The following is a 23,110-nucleotide window of genomic DNA, read 5'->3' as shown; positions in this document are numbered from 1 at the left end:
AGCGGTGGTTAGGAGCGTTGGACTCTAATCTGGAGAAACAGGTTTGATTCCCCACTCCTACAAATGAGCAGCAGACGCCAACCTGCTGAACTGGGTTGGTTTCCCCACTCCTACACATGAAGCCAGCTGGGTGGCTTTGGACTAGTCACAGTTCTCTTAGAGCTCTCTCAGCCGCACCTACCTCGCAGGGTGACTGTTGTGAAGAGGGGAAGGGAAGGTGATTGTAAGCTGGTTTGATTCTCCCTTAATTGGTAGAGAAAGTCGGCATATAAAAACCAACTCTTCTTCTTCTTCTTCTCCAATGCTATGAGAAACACTCAGTGGGGCTGGATCTGTTCCACTAACCATGGAGCTTTCCTATGGTAGGAAGAGACTTCCCCTGAGTCAAGACATGTTGAGCTTCTTATGTCAGGAGATGGCTCCTTCCACCAGAGGAAAGCATCTCTGCTTGTGCAATGGATCCACAAGATCCAACCCAATGTCATGGAATCAGGGCATGGGATACATTAGACGCAGAAGTTCCAGACAAGAAGGAAGAGGGACATTGGTACAGGGATGTGGGGTTTTATTGGGCAGCAGCTCCATAGTTTTTTATCATCTGGTTCTGCTCTCAAATAGAAAAAACTGTGCTCAGTCTCACCAGTGTTCCCTTGACTCCAATGGAAAAGATAAGCAGACATTTCTCCCATTTAAATCAATGGGATTTAAGCATACATTGGCCGGGTGATGCCTTCCTGACCCAGCCACAAATGAGCACTTTTACATTTCAATGGAGATAAACTGCATTGGATTGCAATATTTTATTCTGCATGTGGAGAACAATAATTGGCATTCTGAGGTGAGATCGAATCCCTTGGCCATGATGTTGATGATGAACCCAGGGCAGTGAAGATTTTATTAATTTTTTTGCTGACAAGTCACGGCTGACTTGCGGCAATCCTGTATGGTTTTCAAGGCAACTGATGTTCAGAGGTGATTTGCCATTGCCTGACTCTGCGTAGCAACTCTGAACTTCCTTGGTGGTCTCCCATCCAAATTTTAACCAGGGCTGACCCAGCTTAGCTTCTGAGATCTGGCGAGATCACGCTAGCCTGGGCTAACCAGTTCAAGGCATTGAAGAATACAAGAAATGAACATTTACACACTTGCGCCACGGGAATATTGGAAACCTTTCATTGCTGTCTTATCTTTGATTAGTCCTGGTTTCCCGTTTGCTCAAGCAAGCAATTTATACCTGTAAGGCTTCTCACCTCCTAATTAGATTATTCTTTTAAAAATCAATAGTATGTTAAGGAATACCATGACAGTGAAGAGTGTGAATCTGGAAACCCCAGTTTCAAATCCTGCTTCACCTGTGAACTCATTCGGTAGCTGTAACACAGGGCTGGATCTCTGGCCAGGCCACCCATGTTACTGCTTGGGGCTGCCAAAGAAGCTGCCTGGCATTACTTGTGGGCCCATGCCACTGCTGGCTGTATCCAAGCCGACCTTGGATCTGGCCAGAGGGGTGTGTGGGGGTGTCCAAGAGGAGATAGGTGTATCTTGATTGGGGCAGCAAGATACCAGGGCCTTACCCTGGGTGAATTTGGGTCAATCACGCACTCTTGGCGTAACTTACCTCACAGCATTGTTGTAAGTATAAAATGGAGAATGATGGATGGATGGATGGATGGATGGATGGATGGATGGATGAAAGAAAGAAAGAAAGAAAGAAAGAAAGAAAGAAAGAAAGAAAGAAAGAAAGAAAGAAAGAAAGAAAGAAAGAAAGAAAGGAGCAAGGAAAGAAGAATTGGTTTTTATATGGCGACTTTCTCTACCACTTAAAGGAGAATCAAACTGGCTTATAATCACCTTCCCTTCCCCTCCCCACAACAGACACCCTGCGAGGTAGGTGGGGCTGAGAGAGTGTGACTAGTCCAAGGTCACCCAGCTGGCTTCATGTGTAGGAGTGGGGAAACAAATCCAGGTTCACTAGATTAGTGTCCGCCACTCCTGTGGAGGAGTGGGGAATCAAACCAGGCAGGCAGGCAGGCAGGCAGGCAGGCAGGCAGGCAGGCAGGCAGGCAGGCAGGCAGGCAGAAAGAAAGAAAGAAAGAAAGAAAGAAAGAAAGAAAGAAAGAAAGAAAGAAAGAAAGAAAGAAAGAAAGAAAATGAAGCCCACTTCCCCAAGACACTGTTAGTCATGGCAAGGTGGGAAAAAATATTTACTCCCACACTTTTAATCTCACCTGCCTTCCAAGGATCTTAGGGCAGTAGACTGGGTCCTCCTTTCCCTTTTTTTAACCTGAGAGGTAGGTTAGGCTTCAAGAAAGTGACTAGCCCAAGGTCACACTCCTAATCTAACACATTAACCATTATGCAATACTCATACACGCAAGATACTCTGAAGCAGTAACGCTAACCATTTGTATAGATCAATTATGAGTTTGTGTTGTGAGATTGATGCCCATTGATGGGATTCTAGTGTGAAAGGATAGACCATACCAAGCTGAAGTAGGCCAACTAGATAATGTGTACATGTAAAGTTCTTTGAAAACTATATAAAGGCCTATTAACTAGCAGCATTTCATTTCTGGTTTGAATATCAGTGCCTGAAGAACACACTTTCCAAATGCTCTTGTCCTAGATTTTTCAACTGCTAATGGGTGCACCGACAATGAGTTGGGATCAATACTCAGTCTTGCTGAAATACTTGAGGCGCATAATACAGTAGAAGCATGGAAACTTTTATTCAGTCACCCTAATACATGAACACCATTGATCTATCAAGATGAGTCCCATGTACTCTGACCAGTGGCTCTCCAGGGTCTCAAGGTCTTTTATCTACTGCCTGATCCTTCTAACTGCAAATACCAAGGATTGAACCTGAGACCTTCTGCATGCCAAGCAGATGTTCTACCACTGAGCCATAGCCCATTCCTATCATATTTTTGGAGGAACAGACCCTGCTGCAGACACCCCCAATGGCCACAAATGGACTTGCCCTAGATTTTCAATAGGCATACAAAACACTTTTCAAATATGAGGGAGTAAATTGTTATGAACAATTTCTGTACATCAGAGAAGTGATCAGAGATGGGCTGGCAGCAGCCTGAGTAGAATCCCCACAGTCCACTGCTGGGCACATTTACAAAAGGAACAAGTGCAATACTTGATGGCTGAGGCATAATGAATCGATGTTAGGATGTCCACTCCTCCTGAAGAACCTAAGAAGTGCCCCAGCATTCTTTGTGAGAATATCAGCAACCAATTACCAGAAATATCTGGTAGGCAGTCTCCCCAAAACCGAACTTTGGTTCCCCTTCTGCTCTCCTAGAAGAAACCACTTTACCATAACTGGAAGTAATATTAGATGGTGTCATGCTGCAGTACCAAAAACCTATTGGCAAAGTCACCAGAAAACTCCACATACTGAAAAATATTCAGGACTGCTCATCATTCTGTTATATCTCTTCTATATTATAAGAACAGCCTTGCTGGATCAGGCCAGTGGTCCATCTAGTCCAGCATCCTGTCTCACACACTGGCCAACCAGTTACTCTGGAGAGACAAAAACAGGGCATACAGGTCAAGGCCTCCCCCCCACGATGTTGCCTCCCAATGGGGAGGTTCCTTTTAGTCACCATGGCTCTCCTTTATGAATCCGTCTAATTTCTTTTTAAAGTCATCATGCTAGTGGCTATCATTACGTTCTCTGAGAGTGAATTCCACATTTGAATCACTTATTGAATAAAGAAGTATTTCCTTTTGCCTGTCCTGAATTTATTGACCATCAGCTTTAATGTGTGGCCATGAGTTCTACCTGTTTACTCCATGGATATCTCTACCTGTTTGCTCCATGGATAATTTTATAAATCTTTGTCATGGCCCCTTAACCTTCCTTTTGCTAATTCAAAAGTCCCAGACTCTTAAATCTTTCTTCATAGGAAAGGTGCTCCAACCCATTAACACCCTTAGTCACCCTCTTCTGTAGTTTTCCCAGCTCTGCAATATCCTTTTTGAGATGGCACACAATATTCCAAGTGAGGTCACCCCGTAGCTCTATACAGGGACATTTGAACTCAGGTAGTTTCATTTTCAACTCCTTTCCTAGTAGTTCCCAGCATGCAATTTGCCTTTTTCACCACTGCTGCACACTGTATCAATATTTTCACTGAGCTGCCCACTATGACCCCAAGATCTCTTCCCCTTTCAGTTTCAGCAAGTTCAGACCCTACTAGCATGTATCTCATAATTGCTAAGCTTAGTCAGGAATTTTTAGTGAAGTACCCTGTCAAAAGACTTTTGGAAGTTCCAGTATATAACATCTACCATATTTGTTCTGTTTCTCATAAGTAGTAAAGCAGGACTTGTGCATTATTTCAGTTCACTGTGCATTAAATCATTTTTGTGCAAATTTTATTTGAAGTAACCACCACTCTGGCTTTCTAAAACGGTTAACAGATTCAGTTCTGCCATGTATAACCATTTCAGTAAAATTCTTAACTAATACAAAAAATTCAAATTTCCTATACTTTTGATTAACAGTGCTGAAGGAGTCAGGTGCACATAATATTGAACAAAAGTTTGAGGCAAATCAAAGCGTCATTTTCTCGTAACTGAAAACGGCTGTCTGTATCATTCCCACAGTGCACCTGGACAGCATAAAAAGAGCCCCTGCTGGATCGGCCTACACAAGTCCAGCATCTTGTTTCCACAAGCAGTGCATGCATGTACAGCTCTGCTCCTGTCGGCTGCCCTTCCCCAGCACACTGCCTATGAACATGGAGGCTCCCTTGAGTTGCCCTATCTGACAGCCACCGAAAGACCACAAAATCCTAGGAATCCACTTCTAAAGCCCTCATCACACCTAGAGCCCCCCCAGACACATTCTGCAACAAATACTTCCTTCTGCCTGTTCTGTATAATTTGCAGCCCCAATACATAACACCAAGGGAACAGGAAGGGGCTGCAGATTGTAGGTTCTCCACCCCTCAACTGGAAAGGTTCAGGGGCAATTTAATGGGCTGGCATCCGGTCACGGCTTTCATCTTCAAACCACTTCCTCCACGTTCCACTTGGGACCAGAGCTACCAGGCAAACCTTCCCGGAGGGTCCCCGTTCTCCCTTCCCCCAAGCCGTTTAACCCTTGAAAAACCAGCTTACCACCAGAATGGCATTAAAGTGGTCGCTCTTCACCTTCTGCACCTGGATGCAGGGCGCGGGCACTTGCAGCAAGCCGGCCCCTTTGGCCAGGTTGCCGGCAGCGTCTCCGTTGGGCACCAGGTTGTTATTACTGGGCCCCACGCCCAGCGCCGCCCGGTACAGGTAGGTGTGGGTCAGTTTGCCCATGCCGGCGATCTCGACCATCTCCGGGGTGAAGTGGGAGCCGGGCAGCATGCGCACGTTGTAGCGGTACTTCTCGTACTCGTCGTCGGGGCAGCAGGAGCAGCAGGAGGAGCAGCAGCGGGCCGGGCCCGGCCGGCAGTGCAGGAGGCGGAGGGTCAGGAGAACCAGCAGGAAGCCCAGGAAGACGCAGGAGAGGCAGCCCAGCGCGATGATCAGGTAGAAGTTGAGGCGGGAGAGGGGCTGGCCGCTGCGGGCCTCCAGGCTGTCGTCGAAGTCCGGCAGGGCCTGGGGCAGGGCGTCGGCCAGCAGGACGCCCAGGGTGAGGGAGGAGGAGAGGGGCGGCTCGCCCCGGTCCTTCACCAGGACCACCACCTTGTGCTTGAGGGCGTCGCTGGAGCGCAGCGAGCGGGCCGTCCGCACCTCGCCGGCGTCGGGGGAGACGCGGAAGAGGCTGGCGTCGGAGGCCTGCAGCAGGTGGTAGGAGAGCCAGGCGTTCTGCCCGCTGTCCGGGTCGTGGGCCACCACCTTGGTGACCAGGTAGTCGGCGTCGGCCAGGCGGGGCACCACCTCCAGGGCCACCGAGCCGTTCCTGGAGGCCGCCGGGTAGAGGATGAGCGGGGGGTTGTCGTTCTCGTCCAGGACGGCGACGCTGACCAGGAAGGCGGCGGCCAGGGCGGGCGAGCCGTGGTCCAGGGCCTCCACCTGGAAGTGGAAGCTCTGGAGGCGCTCGAAGTCGAAGGGGCCCCTGGCGTAGACGGTGCCGGCCTCGGCGTCGATGCCCAGGTAGGAGGAGAGGGGGCTGCCCTGGATGTCGATGTCGCGCAGCCGGTAGGAGACGCGGCCGTTCTCGCCCAGGTCCGGGTCGGCGGCGGAGACGCGGAAGAGGGAGAGGCCGGGCGGGTTGTTCTCGGCCACCTCCACCTCGCGCCGCTGGGTGAGGAAGCGGGGCGGGTTGTCGTTCACGTCGGCGATCTGCAGCCGCAGGGCCTTCTGGCTGGCCATGGGCGGCGAGCCCAGGTCGGAGGCGGTGACGGTGAGGTTGTACTCGGCGACCCGCTCGCGGTCCAGCAGGCCGCTGGTGACCAGGGTGTAGTAGCTGTCGAAGGAGGAGCGCAGCTGGAAGGGCAGCTGGGTGGGCAGCTGGCAGACGACGCGCCCGTTCTCGCCGGGGTCCCGGTCGGTGACGCTCAGCAGGGCCACCACCGTGCCCAGCGGGGCGTCCTCGGGGACGGGGCTGGAGAGGGAGGTGACCGCGATCTCGGGCGCGTGGTTGTTCACGTCGGCGACCTCCACCAGCAGCTTGGCCAGGCCGGAGAGGCCGAAGAGCCCCCCGTCGCGGGCCTCGACGAAGAGCTCCAGCGGCGCCGCCGCCCGCCCGTCCAGGGGCCCGGCCACGCGCACCTCGCCGCTCCGCCCGTCGACGCGGAAGAGGCGGCGCAGCTCGGGCGGCGTGCTGTTGCTGAAGGCGTAGCGCACCTCGCCGTTGGCGCCCTCGTCGGGGTCGTCGGCGCGCAGGCGGGCCACGGGCGCGCCGCGGGGGGCGTCCTCCGGCACGCGGGCCCGGTAGACGGAGTGCTCGAAGGCGGGCGCGTTGTCGTTGGTGTCCAGCACCGTCACCAGCAGCTGGGCGCTGCCCGAGCGGGGCGGGCTGCCGCCGTCGAGGGCGGTGAGGGCCAGGCGGTGGGCGGCCTGCCGCTCGCGGTCCAGCGGCCGCTCCAGCACCAGCTCCGGGTAGCTGGAGCCGTCGGCGCGCGTCTGCACGGCCAGGGCGAAGTGGGGGTCCGGGCTGAGGGCGTAGCCGCGCACGCCGTTGGCGCCCTCGTCCGGGTCGTGGGCGCTGGGCAGGGCGAAGCGGGCGCCGGCCGCCAGGAACTCGGCCACGTCGAGGCGGTAGTCGGGGCGCGGGAAGCGGGGCGCGTGGTCGTTGGCGTCCAGGACGCGCACGCGCAGCGGGTGCAGCTCCAGCGGCGCCTCCAGCACCAGCTCGTAGCTCAGCGCGCAGGCCGGCTGCAGCGCGCACACCTCCTCGCGGTCCACCGGCTCGCCCACCGCCAGCGCCCCCGTCGCCCCGTCCAGCCGCACGAACTCGCGCCCGCCCACGCCGCCCACCAGGCGGGCCTTGCGCGCCGCCAGCGCCGACGCCTCCAGCCCCAGGTCGCGGGCCACGTTGCCCAGCGGCGCGCCCCGCGGCGTCTCCTCGGCCAGCGCGTACTCCACCGCCGGGCCCTGCGCGCCGCACGACAGCACGCAGCAGGCCAGCAGGTACAGCCGCATGCTGCCCGCAAAGGCCCTCAGCTCCCCGGCACCCCGCCCCGCATCCCCGAGCCGGACGGGAGAGCCGCCGGCCGCCGCCGTCCAGCCAGCGCCGCCGCCGCCGAGTCCTTTGCAGGGCAGCCGCCGCCTTGGGCTGCAGCTGCTGCTGCTGCTGCCGCCGCCGCCGCCGCGTCACGTGGGCCCCGGCCGGCGCAGCGGCCGCGCAGCGCCGCGCAGGGGCCGCGCGGGAGGCTGCAGCCCAGCGCCGCGCCCTGCCCTGCCCTTCCTGACGTTCCCGCTGAGCCGCCGCTCCTCTGCGTCCTGCGGCGGCCGAGGAAGTCGGGGCGACGGCTCCCGGACTCGCCCTCCTTCCCCGGCGCGCGCCTTCTCCGCTCCCGCCCCTGCAATGGAAAACGCCCGGCCCGGGGGGGGGGAGAGCTTCGCCGGGAGGCGCCGGCGCGTCCCTGGCCAGCGGCATCGATCCGCACGGATCGATCCGCCCAGAGCTCTGCGGGGAGGGAGGCTCGGGGCGGCGGCCAAGAGCGCCCGCCCGCTCCCTGCTGGCCCGATCCTACTCGGCCCCCCCTCCCGTATGGACGGGGGGGGTCTGTGGCTCCCTGCACTGTGCCCCCGCACGGGAGAGGCTCCGCGGCGTCACCGTCGCGCTCCGGGAGAGGCGCGCCTGAGTAGGACCCCGGCTAGCCCCTCGGGACCTTCGGAAAGACCCCGGGAGCGCCTTCCCCAAAGAGATGGAGGGGGGTTCCCAGCCGCTGCGGGGCCAGGAAAGGGCCGGCGCCCCCTCCGAAGAGCCTTTCCCCGCCCCGACGGGTCGCAACGCCCCTGCCTTCCAAGCAAGGGCTTCAGAAGGACCGCCAGGTCGCCCCCCCCCTTTCAAAGTCTGCCCCCCCTTTCAAAGTCTGCCCCAGGATCCGACCCCTCCCGCTTCGGGAAAAGCACCGGAGAGCCCAGCCGAAACGCCCAGCCTGGAGCCGGGATGGCCGCGGCCAGAACCCCTCCAGGAACCCCAGCCTGGGTCTGGCCGGGGCGGAAGGGCGCCGTCTGGCCCCGGCCGGCCTCCCGCGCTTGGCACGGGAGCGGCTCCCTGCTCAGACCGGGGGAGGCCGCGGGGCTGTGGCGGCTGTCTGAGGGCGCCTCGGCTGGAGCCCCCGGTCTTCTGCAGGACGCCCCTCCAAAGAGAGCCTTGCGCAGCAGGCTGGGGCCCCTTCCCTCGGGCCGACCCCAAGCCCGTCGTCGGAGCCCGGCGCGACCTGGAGAGGTGATGGGGGCAAGTGGAGAAGCGGAGACTCCGGCTTCTGCGCGGGGACCCGGGCGGGCTGGTAGCCGGAGGCTCCGAGGCGACAGACTCGGGCTGGCAGCAGCAGCAGCGTCCCCCGAGGACGGGATCCTCGGTCCGAAAAGGAGAGCCGGCCGGAATGTCATCCCATTCCTCGGGAGTGTGTGTGCGTGTAAAGTGCCGTCAAGTCGCAGCCGACTTATGGCGACCCCTTATGGGGTTTTCAAGGCAAGAGACCAACAGAGGTGGTTTGCCCGTGCCTTCCTCTGCCCAGCAACCCTGGACTTCCTTGGTGGTCCCCCATCCAAATCCATCCTCGGGAGGGGGGGCTCAATACAAAGAAAGCCCCCCTCCACCCCACCAAGGCGTTTTGCGGCCGGAAAGGGGAGCCCTCCCCCTCGCCCAACACTTTTGGGTCTGGGGTCAACCGTCAGTGGGACGCGACGGTGCGGGTGGAAGAACGTGGAGGCCTCCCGCGCCGAAGGAGGGAGGGGCGTCCTGTCGACGCCACGCCCCTTTGAGAAGGGACCTCCCACCCGTCGAGCTGCCTCGGGAGCGCCTCCGCAGCCGTCGGGGCTGCTCTGGCAGAAGCGGCTTCGGGATCCCGCTCCTTTCCCCCTTGGGGAGCCTTTGCCCTGCCGGCCTACCCGGCTCCGCGCCTCTGGGACCGCAGTCCGCGGGAGGTCCCGCCCTGTCTGGGCAGAGACGCCAGGCAGCCCCTTCTGGTCTCTCTGGAAGCCCGACGGACCCTGGCGTTGCCTCTTCTGCCCAGACGGCCGTCTCCAGCTCCCTGCAAAAGCAGCGCGACGCTCTCCGGGGGTCTCCGGCTGCGGCCCCGACGCGTGCCGAACCCCCCACCCCCCGCCTGGCGAACGACCGGAGGCTCCGCTCGCGGCTCAGCTTCGGGTGCCGTCGAGCACAGCCCCACCCGCCTCTCGTCCTGCTCCGCCCGGCAGAATTTGGAGAGACTCGCCGAGACAAGAGAGAAGCGCCCTGACCCGGCAGCTGAGCCCCGAGGAGGCGACCCCCGGCTCCTTCTGGCTCCAGGCTCCTTGGGATGCACGCCGAGGTGCCAGCAGACTCCCGAGGGCAAAGCGCGACCGGGGGGGATCCGTTAGGGTGCTGCCTGCGCTGGAGGGTGAAGGGAGAAGGAGTCTCTCTAATCCTTCCACAAACATACCTTTCTTGGGGCCACCCCCTTCCACTCCCGCACTTCGGCATTATGCTGCTTCTTTTCCTAACTTTGTTTGGAGAGGGGTGGAGGGGATGCTGTGGCCATTTTGACCAGAGGCCACCCAGCCACAAGGAATTCTTTCCAGAAAAGAGGAACTCTTCCGGTCACAGGAGGTATTGGGGAGACATGGAGAATTGGGGGTCTGAAAACGTGGCTGGAGTCACAGGGGCTCATGAAGCTGCCTTCTAGGGAGTCGGACCACTGGACCATCCAGGTTAGTATTGCCGACTCTGACCTCTCTTCCCCATCACCTGTTGGCTAATCCTTCTGTAACGGGGCTGCCGGGAATTGAACCTAGTGCTCTGCCCCATCCACAGCCCACCCTGATCAATATGAGTTCAAGGGGCTTGAATCCCACACAGGTCCTCCCATATCTCTGGCTATGTTGTGGCAGGGTGAGGAGGGGAGCCTGGCTGACTGCATGGAGCAGCGCCTTTTGCAGAGGAGAGGGACAGGGGGCTGCCGCCGGCTTGTGCCCAGCAGAGGGAACCAGGCTGGGGTGCTTTCACCAGTCCGACACCAGCTATGGGGCACGTGAGGAGAGGGCTGGCGCTTTCCTGCGCAGCTGTGAAAACTGTAGCTTCTTTAAAGCCATCAGATTCTTCACCAAGAAAAAGCAAACACGTGCTTTTTGGTGGCTGACCCTGTGTTGAGTGTTTCTGCTGGAAGGAAGCAGCTACTCCTCACGAGGAGTCCCCAGCCAGCTCCTCTCATCCAAGAGCTTAAATAAGTCTGTATATGCCAGACCCCATCCCTACAATTTCAGCTTTGATATTTTTTTTAAGTAGCTAACCTGTTTCCTGAAAAAGACTTAAGCGAAAGCTTCCTGAGGGAAGAAGCAATTCAACATCCAGGTAAACGCCTCAGCCTTGCCTCGAGCGCTCCTATTCCCTGAAACTAGGAATGGATGCAAAGGAAGCCACGGTTCACTAGTGGGCCAATTTCCAGTGGATCCCCAACTGCCTGCTGCTTGTGAGGATTCTTGGGGAAACCACCAGGATCTGCAAGGCACATCTTATGGTCTGAAGTGAAGGATCTCATTGCATAAGGAAAGCCATACTTTAAAACTGAGTATTCGTTAGTGCTTTGCACATTATAAGTTTGAAAATGCAAAACACAGAGAGATTCTACTAAACTTAATGTGTCCTGGTCTTCCTTCCTTCATTCTGCGAGAATTGGTCAGCTTTGACATAATGGTATATTCCATTATTTTCCCCATCTGTAGGGGAATGTTTTGTGTAACTTATATTGAGCAGTTGCAGCCAAGTGACTAAGAGGCTAACCTGTGACTCTAGAAGCCCCCAGTTCTGCTCTGGCCGTTTACTCACATGGTGACTTCCAGCATGCCTCATTCAACATGTGGATTATCATATCAACCCACCTGATAAAGGACTGCATTAAAGAATGCCTTGAACGCTCTAGAATTATTATTCTTGCTACAATAAAGCAAAGAGATACGAGGGTCCAGCCAGACTTTCTATTATTGATGCATCTATCAATTTTTATACTGTCATTTCTCCAAGGAGGTCAGGACAGTTCTTCCCTTGCTTCATTTTGCCCTGTCAACACCCCCGTAAAGTGGATTAGGCTGGGAGAGTGAGTGGCCCAGGGCCACCCAGTGAGCTTTTTTTCAATTGTTGCCAAAACTTTGGAATAAGATCAAGGGAAGTCCGCTAAAGATGGAGACAGCCCCTCCTCCTTCTGACACAGAGGGCTGTTTCCTAATGTTCCTTAATCAGAGAATATGAGGAGGAAATCACACTTGTTTATTACTAGTTAGTTAGTTTTTGATTTTTTTTTTAAATTTAGGTCTTTCCTAAATGTTAAGGTGGCCATCCAATAACCAAGGTATGATATTTCCATTTTAGTGTGGAATGTTTACTTCTCCCTTACTTTCCCCCCCCCCTTTGCAGCTGTGCGTATGCCCCAAGCGGGGCTCTCAGTCGTGCCCCCCCCCCCCATTCATGCTGCTGATGTCTCTATACCATCTCCTAAAGTGATGAAAGCAGCTCTCACAGCTGAGAACTGGGGTGTGAGATTTCAGGAACAATAACAGCAATTTCCATGACACTGCTGTTTCCATGTCACTCATGAACGCTGAAGTGGAAGGTATAGTACATATCAAGGAGCAGCAAGAAGGTGAAGAGCAAGCTGAGCAAGGGCAGCCTCTGAACATGTTCAAAACACCACAACAGCAGTGGCCAACAACACCCAGGACCAAGTCATTCTGAATCCCCCTCCCAAAAAAACCAGGGGGGAATTCAAGCACAGTCAGTTTTGGAAGCTGCCCTGGATTGTTTCATGTGCTGAAGATCATGCACCAAGCCAACCCAGACTTCAGCCAGCAGAAGCTACATAGCTCTGGAGCTACTAAGGATTAGTTAGAATTCTCTTCCACATCTGTTACTGCATTTTAAAAGGTGAAGGTAGTCCCCTGTGCAAGCACCGGGTCAGTCCTGACCCATGGGGTGATGTCACATCCCAACATTTACTAGGCAGACTATGTTTATGGGGTGGGTTGCCAGTGCCTTCTCCAGTTGTCTACACTTTAGCCCCAGCAAGCTGGGTACTAATTGTACTGACCTTGGAAGGATGGAAGGTTGAGTCAACCTTGAGCCGGCTACTTGAAACCGACTTCCATCAGGATCGAACTCAGGTTGTGAGCAGAGCTTTGACTGCAGTACTACCACTCTGTGCCGAGGGCATTTATCTTGTCATTATTTCGGTTTTTCTGAAGAGGTAATAAAGCTCTTGGTCTCATGGGAAATGAATGATGTTTGGTTTGGGGGGAAAAGCAGTCAAAAAAATTTTCCTTAACACTACACCTGACAACTGAAACTCAGCACAACTGCTACTAACCTCCCACCAGACACCTCATCCCTGACACTGGCAGTGCACTGTGTGTCTATTCTGGGCACTGAACTTCCTCTCCCTTCCAGCACACGGTTGCTAAACACCTAAGAGGGTGAAAACAGTGCAGCCATTTGTATCAGGAGGGGTGCCTAGTTCTCTCAAAAAGCAGAATGCGAACCTCGCATTTCAGATGTCAAAGAACCCAAAAGACCAATGTCTACAACGCAGCCAATCATTGTTATTATTACTTCTTCACCAATCCATCACAATCCTAAATGGTTCACCTCAAAAAACATTCCTGCAATGAAAGCAGAATCCTTGAAGGCCAAGCCTGAATGCCAAATCCCACTGAAGTTTCATCTCAGCCCTCGTCCCACATCCACATGGTGACCGGGGAGATCACACAATGACTATGCAACTACTTTGCATGAACACCTTGAAATTATTTGCAGTTGGAACAGTTAGTTGAAAAGTCTTCTGAACATTACTGAAACATTAATTAAGAAATACGCATGACGTCTGGACTCTAGAAGCATACAATTGTCAACATCGCCAGGAGCAATATGGAGGAATATTGGGATGAACTCTGTATGGCACTAAAAATGCATTCCCTGGCCATTTATGCAGGGCTGTTTCCCCACGGTCACCCCGCCGACAGCTCTGGTATGTCATTTTGATTATTTATGCCTTTCCCAACTGCCAGAGGTCGCCTCACTCTCCCTGTGCATTTCCACGTGTTTTGCCCACATTTTCCAGATTCTTGCTAAAACAGCATCTGGAAAACACAGGCAAAATATGCGGGGAGAGCGAGGCGACCTCTGATGGTCGGGAAAGGCATGCATAATAAAAACGAAGCATCAGAGCAGGTGGTGGGGTGACCGCGAGGGAAACAGCTCTGCATAAAATGCATTTCAGCCACCAAATAATACATTTCTCAGACACAATATTATCTATGGCCTTGCATGGCAAATATCTAGGATAGCTTAACAGAAGAAGCCAGTATTCTATTACTTTAAAAAGTGCATTACCAAAACTTCACAATCAGAGGTGGAGAAAAGTTAAAAACCATGTATCATATCTCACCAAATATAATAGACCAATTTCAGTTATTTGTCAAGGAACGATCAAGTTACAGAAATTAAAAACAGCAGCCTAGCAGTAAACTATGAAACCCTTTCTTTATCATAATTTAGCTCAGTTCATTTTGTATGTTCAAATCTAACGGGGGTAAAACAAAGAAAACATCAACATAAGACAGACCATCTTAAAACAACTGGCCCCACAATTCGTTTCTCTCCTGCATACGTTTGTATTTGAATTTTGACAATGGAATAGGAAACAAAGTAGTCTGAAACATTATAAATTTGGTTTGACCTGATAAAAAGTAACCAAACTGTTTCAAACACTTTCCTACCAGCAAACCTACAGTATTCCAGCCAAACAACCATGCCTTGACAAGGCTGCACATAAAACACAGCACGAGAAATATAATGAACAGCATCCTCTACTATCTGCAGAGCACAGATGCAAAAATACCTTTTTTACAGAAATGTTTACTTGTAGTTCAAAACATACAGAACGGCTCTGGACTTATACTCAGAGCAGAACTGTATTTGATGTGTTTCACATTTTATGTCACTGTTTTTAAAACTTTAAAAAATGAAATGCAGCTGCTGGAACTAAAAATGGGTGGTGGGTAGGGTTGCCAGGTGCCTCTTCGCCACTGGCAGGAAGTTTTGGGGGCGGACGCTGAGGAGGGCAGGATTTGGGGAGGGACTTCAATGGCATATAGTCCAATACCAAAGCGGCTATTTTCTCCAGGTGAACTGATCTCTATCAGCTGGAGATCAGTTGTAATAGCAGGAGATCTCCAGCTAGTACCTGGAGGTTAAACCAAACCAAATAACCACTGTGCTGTAATAATATTGAAGAAATAGGAAATCAGCACAACGCTCACACACTTTAAACAAAAAGTTTTTTTGCTGTACAATGACAGTTACTATGATTTCAAATACAAAAGTACATTGGTCACACAATCCGCAACCTATGTCAATCATAAACCATACATGAAAAATAAGACTGCGGAAAGGTATGAATGGTGCCTAGTGCCAACTCCTGGCAGGAGAGGAGCCAGGAGACTCAGTTTGTATTTACTGTAGCCTTTGTTTGGGTTCTGGTACCTTTAAGCATTGGCACTAGCAATTTGTATTTATTTATTGCACCTGTAACCTATAATTGAATAGGAGAGAGTGCACTGAGTCACTCATGATAGAGCTGTGAAAGGATGATTGTATCCTAACAAAGTGTTGGTGGTATGTATATACTTTGTTTGTAAATTGCATTTTTAATGGTGTTTGAAAATTGTATTACTAGAGTGTCACTATATTTTGCAAGGACTATTCATGATGACCAGCTAGACAAAATAGTTATAAAACTGTTAAAAATTGTTTAAAATTATCAAAAATAGTTCACTATGGTTTAAAACAATAAATATTATTAATAGCTTAAAAGCTAAAAAAAAATTTGGCTCATAGAACAGAGCTTATAATGGCATTTTTTTGTTATATAGGCTGTGAAAGCAGTGAAGGAAGACTGTTTCCTCCCAACATATTTTTCATTTGGCCCACGAAACCAATACATTAAAGGAAGATTGTTTCCTCTCAACTCACGTTGGTTACTTGTCTGATGAAGCTAAACTTTTTAGTGAAAACGCATAAGATTATTCTGGAAAAGGCGTTTTCACCTCTGAGATCACCGGGTCTCCCGGTTTCCCAACACAAACTGAGTCTCCTGGCTCCTCTCCTGCCAGGAGTTGGCACCAGGCACCATTCATACGAACTGGGTTTGCCGCCTCTCTCTTGCCGTCCTGACTATGCCCACAGGCTTTTTGCCAATCTACAGTGCGGCTAGCACACCTCTCTCTTGCCGTCCACGCCTACAGGCTTCTTGCCGTTCTACAGTGCAGCTTTCAGCAGCTAGGCTGAAGTTCTGCTGTTTTGTTTTGGGGTTGAGAACTCTTCGGGACCTTTCCGCAGTCTTATTTTTCATGTATGGTTTATGATTGACATAGGTCGCGGATTGTGTGACCAATGTACTTTTGCATTTGCATTTGAAATCATAGTAACTGTCATTGTACAGCAAAAAAACCTTTTTTGTTTAATATGTGTGAGCATTGTGCTGAGTACCTGGAGGTTGGCAACCCTAGTGGTGGGGAGACAAGCGTTTTTTCCCTCTCCACTGGGGAAAATTTGTAGCAGAAGAGTCTTCAGGGCCTTGCAGCTATTCTTTGTTACTTTGTTCATATAAATGTTCAGAGAACGAGAGGAAGCAAAAAAGAGACCCCATCCAACTCCGGCATTATTTTAGGACTGGTGTCCATTCAAACCATTCTCTCACACCATGGACAATAGCCCTTTCCGCATTCCAAATTGCTTCAGAGTTTCTCCAAATCCATCCTCATCCTGAGGAGTTCCACACATGATTGCCATCACAAGTATAAGTCTGGAACTGAGGGTGGGGGGGGGGGGGAGGGACTGACAATGGGAGCTGATCAGGGGCAGAAAAATGGCTCAGGGGGAAAAGAATAAAAACATTTCAAAATAGGAATAACATGAAGAAAACAGAATGATGTTATTAAGAAACTACAGTGAAGTAGCTATAGAATGAGGTCAGCCTATGCCAGCTATGAAAAAGAATTGGATATGTGAATTATTTAATAATTTTCAAACTAAATACTAAAAAAAGAAAACATCGCACCCTCAAATTACTTTTTAATTTCAGCAACCAAGTGGCACGTTTTCTTAATGGTGGGAGATGTACTGGCTATGGCTGGTATCCTTTCCAACAGGAATGGTAATGCTGAGTGACTAAAAAATCACAACAATCCCTTCAAGACATCAGTTTTTTTGCCATCAGATAATTCATTCCCTGAAGACAATTTGGGTATACATTTAATTTAAGGTGAGTATACACAATACATTTCATAAACATTCAAAAAACTAAAGAAGGCAAACTCTCTTCTGAGACTCACCTGCCCAGCAGCATTTGGGACCAGCTCCTTCCCATTCTCGGAGAAGACAGGAATGTTGGGACTGAAAACCATCAAGTCGCTTTTGGCACCAGCCTCTCCACTCACCCCTGCCAGGATGTGGCTGTGGCGATTGGAATACGACCAGCTGCCGACTTCACTGGCACACACCAGCGTGGCTGTGCCAGGGCCATACACCATTGCCTCCTTGGCCTGGCTCTGGCATCGCAGGGCCACGTACACAAGTATCACCAGCAGGAACAAGCTGGACACCGAGCAGATGGCAATGATCAGGTAGAGATTGGCGGTGTCTGCCAGGGGCTTTATGCTCCCTCCCGTTCTAGAGAGGCGGGCATCACTCTGGGCAGCCTGGGCACTGGGCACCAGTGACACGCTGAAGGTAGCTGTGGTTGACAGTACCGGCTTGCCATGATCCTTCACCAGAACCAGCAGGCTCTGGCTGATGCTGCCCTCTGCCTCCTCCAGAGCACGTGCAGTACTGATCTCACCACTGTAAAGCCCCACCCGCCATGGGCCACTGGATGCATCATGCAACTCATAGCGAAGCCAAGCATTGTAGCCCGAGTCAGCATCCAGAGCATGGATCTTGCCCACCACATGCCCAGCTGCCAATGGGACCTTCACCAGAATGGGGGCATCATCCGCAAGACCAGACACTGCAGGTGCGTTGTCATTCTCATCCAAGACAAAGACTTGGATGGTCACGTTGCCACACAAGGAGGGCAGCCCAGCATCCTTGGCCCTCACCTGGAACTCCAGCAGCTTCAGCTCCTCATAATCCAAGGGCTGCAGGGCATACAGCTTCCCACTCTCCGAATGCACCGAGATGTAGCTCGACAGCGGCCACAGCTTCTCATCCAGCCAGTAGCTGACCAAGGCGTTCTCAGCCACATCTGGGTCCGAGGCAGACACTGTGAAGATGTGAGCACCAGGAGGATTGTTCTCCTTCACAAAGACGGTGTAGGAGGGCTGTGCAAAAGTGGGTGTGTTGTCGTTCATGTCACTGATCGGCACCAACAGGCTGCTGCTGGCTGACAGTGGGGGGTCTCCTTGGTCTTGGGCTATCACCACCAAGCTATACTCGGCCACCTGCTCCCGATCCAGTGGCTCAGCCAGTACGAGTGAGTAGTAATTCTTGAAGGTGGACGTCAGCTTGAAGGGGAGCCCAGAGGGCCATAGTGAGCAGGTCACCTGCCCATTGACCCCAGAGTCCCTATCTGTGATACTGATGAGGGCCACCACTGTCCCCGGTGGAGCGTTCTCAGGCACCGGCACCGACAAGGATGACACCGTCACTTCTGGGGCATTGTCATTCACATCCAAAACCTCAATCAGAACTTTGCAGTGTCCTTTTATGGGTGGGTTGCCTTTGTCTGTTGCTTCAATTCCTATTTCACTTGATGTAATACTTTCAAAATCAAGTTCTCCATTTAATCTGATCTGTCCAGTGCTTGGATCTAGATTAATCAGTGCTCCAAAGTTTTGTGGAGTTACACTTCGTATTGAATATGTAATGTCTTTGTTAATCCCTTCATCAAGATCGGTTGCATTGAGATTGATAATTAATGCTCCTATTTTTCCATTTTCAAAAAGTTTTATTTTATACACAGACTGATTAAAAACCGGTGCATTGTCATTTACATCCAGCACATTGATCACCAGATGAGCAGTGCCGGTTTGCTCTGGTTTGCCACCATCAGTGGCTGTTAGTAATAAATTATACACATGAGTTAGCTCTCTATCAAGAGGTTTCCTTAATACAAGAACTAAAGACTCACCAGGTTCCTTACTGTTTTGAAAATCCAAGCTGAAATGTTCATTTGGACTGATTTTGTAGCTGATATGCGAGTTTGAGCCAACGTCATCATCAGAAGCTCCCTCTAGTGGGAAAGATGAGCCTGGGGGTCTAGATTCTGCAATAACCAGGTTTTGCTCAGCTGCCGGGAATAGGGGCGCATTGTCATTTATGTCCTTGATCTCCACTTCCACATGGAAGACTCTCAAGGGATTATCCAGGATCACTTCCAGGTGAATAGTGCATACCGGCATCTTGGTGCATAGCTCCTCCCGGTCTATCCGGGAATTAACAAATAAAATCCCATTCTGTAGGTTCACCTCAAAATAGTCTCTGCTGCGGCCCTGGGACACCATCCGGAACATGCGAGGCATGAGTTCACCCACCTCCAGCCCCAGGTCCTGGGCAATGTGGCCTACGAAGGTGCCGTGCTGGGATTCTTCTGGAACAGAATAATGGAGCTGCCCACTCCCCATTTCACAAGCCGTGTGGAGCAGAATCAGCTGCAGCAGCCAGGATCTCACCAGGGAGCATCGGGGCAAAACAACCATAGCAACGGTAGGTTATATTCCTGGTTTTCAAAATTAAATCCACTCTCCAAAGCTGGCCTTAAATGGTGAGAGGTGTTGCAGTATCCATTCCATCTTCCTCATCCAGGCTCTTGTTCTTACTGTGCTGCTGGGAGGAGCTTTGATCTTTGTCAGAAAGAGCATTTCGGTTTTTAGTGGGCAGCGAGCGACATCTTGTGACAATTGGTATAAATGCCATACATATATTTATTTTCCATTTTCGGTGTTTCTTAGATTTTAAAAAACAATTTACATGCAGCTTTATGATATTTTCTAGCATTACTCCTTGCAAAGTTAATCCGGAAGCTTTAGATCAGTAATTTAAACAATCATAGTCCTAATCAACAAATCAGCCCGAGTACAAACTGATTTGAACTGGTCCTAAATGAACTTAAAGTAGTTTGGCTTCCACAGAGATGTAGGTTGGAGCAAGCAATTCAAAGTGTTTTATATGTTGTTGGTATTGAAGATGTGCCATGCAATCTAGAAGTTCCCACTAAGAACATCTAAAATATATTTTCCTTTACTGTGTAATAACAAGGGACCAAGTGGACCTTACTTCTGGCCGACAGCCCGAAAGACAGAACCATCAAGCCCACCAGTCTGATCTCTCTATGAAACTTATACAACTAAGACTAAATTCACAGTATACGGCAATAAGAGAACTGAGCAAGGAGTTTCAAAGATGTCCAGTCTACTTTGTAACAGAAAGGTGACTCCTAGGGTTTCTAGCTAATTGGGTGATTCTTTTGAGACCCAAATGTGGCAGTGAAACCCAGAGCAAAACCTATACACCAAATATTTGAAAAAGGAAATGGGGGACAGGCAATCCCAGTAGTGGAAATCCTCATTTCCAGAGGCACGATTGTTATAGTAAGACAGACTTAAATGTGTCTAGCTCTATTATGGCCCTTGCTGCGTTAGCTTTTAGTGGGGAGGGATGACATTGCCAGGCCAGGTGACATACTCCACACTGTAAATCTAAGTTATCTCCCTGCTCTGAGGCTTTAAAATTCTCTTTTTACTATTGATAAGTTTCTGTTGGTCCAAAGACTCAGGAATACAAAGGGAAGCATTTACTATTTACCATTGCAATTAATAGAGGAAAGAATTTTCTAAAATCCCATCTAAAGAACATCTGGCTGTTTGGAGCAGGGACCTCCCCCACTATGTCCTGGGATACAGTACGGTAAGGGAGAAATGATCGAGGCCCATTTTACAGAAGGCTCAGAATTGGTCTACTGAACAGAAAATAACATGGCTCTTAACTATCTTCACTCTACAAACACAGTGCAAACAACTATAAACGCTTTCAGATGTAAATGGGAACATTTTAAATATTTTTTTACGGTAGACAGTAGGGTTGCCAGGTTCCTCTTCACCACCGGCGGGAGATTTTTGGGGCGGAGCCTGAGGAGGGCAGGGTTTGGGGAGGGGAGGGACTTCAATGCCAAAAGTCCAATTGGCAAAGTGGCCATTTTCTCCAGATGAACTGATCTCGATTGGCTGGGGATCAGTTGTAATAGCAGGAGATCTCCAGCTAGCTCATGCAGCATTTGAAAGGATTTTTTCCTTCTTGGACTTTGTTTCTGTGAGATTTTGTTTGTTCTTTACTTGTGTTTGAAATTATGTATTGATGTTCAGCAATGCAGTGATCTATTATAGATGTTATAAGTTAATAGTAAAAGATTGTAACTAATTTTGCAATTGAGCCTTCGTGCTGTTGTTAGTAACTCTGTTAATTCAGCATAGGTGTTTTTTTGTTTAAGAGTACCTGGAGGATGGCAACCCTAGTAGAGAGAGTTGGCTCAACTCATTTTGCCATCCCAAGTGTCATGAGTCAGCCTGCAGAGACCTCCTCTGACGAAGAGGGACATCCTCAGGCAGAAGTCCCACAGGAACAACCATAGGGCCTACAGCCTGCTGGAGTGGAGGATCAGCGAAGGTCAGGGGATGACTCACCATGTCTGCAGCCAGCCAGCTCAAGGACTCCAGTTGGACCTGACACCTTGCAACATGCAGTGTCTCCAGAGGCCTCGCCAGGGCCACTGGAGCAGAGGAGAAAACAGGTCCGTCTGGCAATGCAGCAGAGACGGCAAAGTGCTAGGCTGAAGGCTTTACAGAGGAACCTCCCCAGTAGCAGTGATGAGGAAGAGCAGGGCTGAAGCACCACCTGTGAACTCAGCCTCATCAGCATCAGCTGGCTGCTACAGCAGCAGGGGAAGGGATTTAAGCCATCAGTTAGGCTTGGCTGTTGTGCAAGCAACTTGTCACCAACCTCCTTGAGTACCTGCCTTGTTTACCTGCCTTGTTCCCCTGCTATCCTTTGGATTCCTGGTATCCTGACTTCTTGGACTGGCTCTGACTAACGCTTTGGACTTCCCTTGCCTGTATTGATATCTCGGACTCTGCCTTCACTGTGAATGACCTTGGACTGTTCCCCCGACTACGCTTACAGCCCTCGCTCCTCGCCTGTACCACGACACCAAGTGTTGGATTCTGGCAGCAGCAGAAATAACAAGGAGGGAGGTGCTCTTCCTTCTGTGCCACAACTGTTGGTTCCAGGGCAGGCTGCAGCCCATTTTGGACCCAGATGGCAGTAGCCCAGGTGTGTCTGGAGGTGATAACAGGCACAAACTACAGTGGTCACCTGCACCTCTGCCCATTTGGTGCCCCAAGCACCTGCCTACATTGCTTGGATGTTGAATCAGCTCGGTATAGAACCGAGCAGCACAAGCCCACGAGTGGCAGCCACATGTGCTGAATGGCACGAATGAGGGATCACATGGATTCATTTTATTGGTTGATTAATCAACTAAAGCTTAAGCTGATTAAGCAGTGGAGTAGTTTTTAATCAATCAGGGCAAATTTTGTTCTAACATGCTGAGAGTTACAGATACCCTTGTATATTTTATCAGGCAGTTTTGGACCTTGTATGTTAGCCCAGGCTAGCCTGATCTCGTCAGATCTCAGAAGCTAAGCAAGGTCAGCCCTGGTTAGTATTTGGATGGGAGACCACCAAGAAATATCAGGGTTGCTATGCAGAGGAAGACAATTGCAAACCACCTCTGAATGTCTCTTGCCTTGAAAACCCCATAAGGGGTCACCATGAGTCAGGTGCAACACACACATGTTACTGTAATCTAGAATCCAAAAAAAGGTATTAAAATGGCTTCTAACGATCATGGTAACTTTCGTTTATTAAATTAATATATCTTATACTTCCTTCAGTATGTTAAAGAGGCATCTTTTTGGAGATTTTAGGAACCTACAAACATCTAACCAATTAACTGGTCAACAGCAAAATGATAAATGAACTAAATATGGTGACACAATTAATATTAAATAATATATTGTCCGGTTATTATTTAATTAAATAACGTTAGGTCCAACAGACCTCCTTCTACTTCCATCCACATATAACTTGGCATTGTACATATTAGATGTATCAAGCAAGTTGTTTCAAGGTGATTGAAGACAACTGGATCAACTCAAAATGGTTTTATCGGTAGATCAATCAATGAAAGCTTAAATTGATTAAGCAGCGAGGCCACTTTTAAGCAATGATGGAAATGTTTAGATGTGAGAGGCTGAACATTACAGACACACTTGTTTATTTTATATTATTTTGGTCTTCATATGTTACTGTAATCAGGAATGAAAAGAAATTGTGTGTATGTGTATACATACATACAGATGGAGACAGACCCAGATTATTGGCCTCTTAACACCTATC

General features: G+C 50.6%; 1 protein-coding gene across 5 annotated transcripts in view; it reads right to left on the bottom strand.

The window, feature by feature from the left end:
• LOC130488870 (protocadherin alpha-7-like) overlaps positions 1-23,110 on the bottom strand; it is a 217,402-nt gene that overhangs the window by 108,913 nt on the left and 85,379 nt on the right. Inside the window, exon 2 of one of the 5 annotated variants that reach the window (XM_056862543.1) lies at positions 16,993-17,628. The exons of 2 other annotated variants lie outside the window; for them this stretch is intronic. In XM_056862543.1, the coding sequence (XP_056718521.1) occupies positions 16,993-17,628 (636 nt within the window). Of the gene's footprint in view, positions 1-5,145; positions 7,624-16,992; positions 19,399-23,110 lie in introns of those variants that run through there. 2 more of the 5 variants (XM_056862539.1, XM_056862541.1) reach the window with 2 other exon arrangements.

This window comes from Euleptes europaea, chromosome 17 (genome assembly GCF_029931775.1).
Source record: "Euleptes europaea isolate rEulEur1 chromosome 17, rEulEur1.hap1, whole genome shotgun sequence".
NCBI classification, from domain to species: domain Eukaryota; kingdom Metazoa; phylum Chordata; class Lepidosauria; order Squamata; family Sphaerodactylidae; genus Euleptes; species Euleptes europaea.
This window is presented reverse-complemented; position numbering and strand designations above follow the sequence as displayed.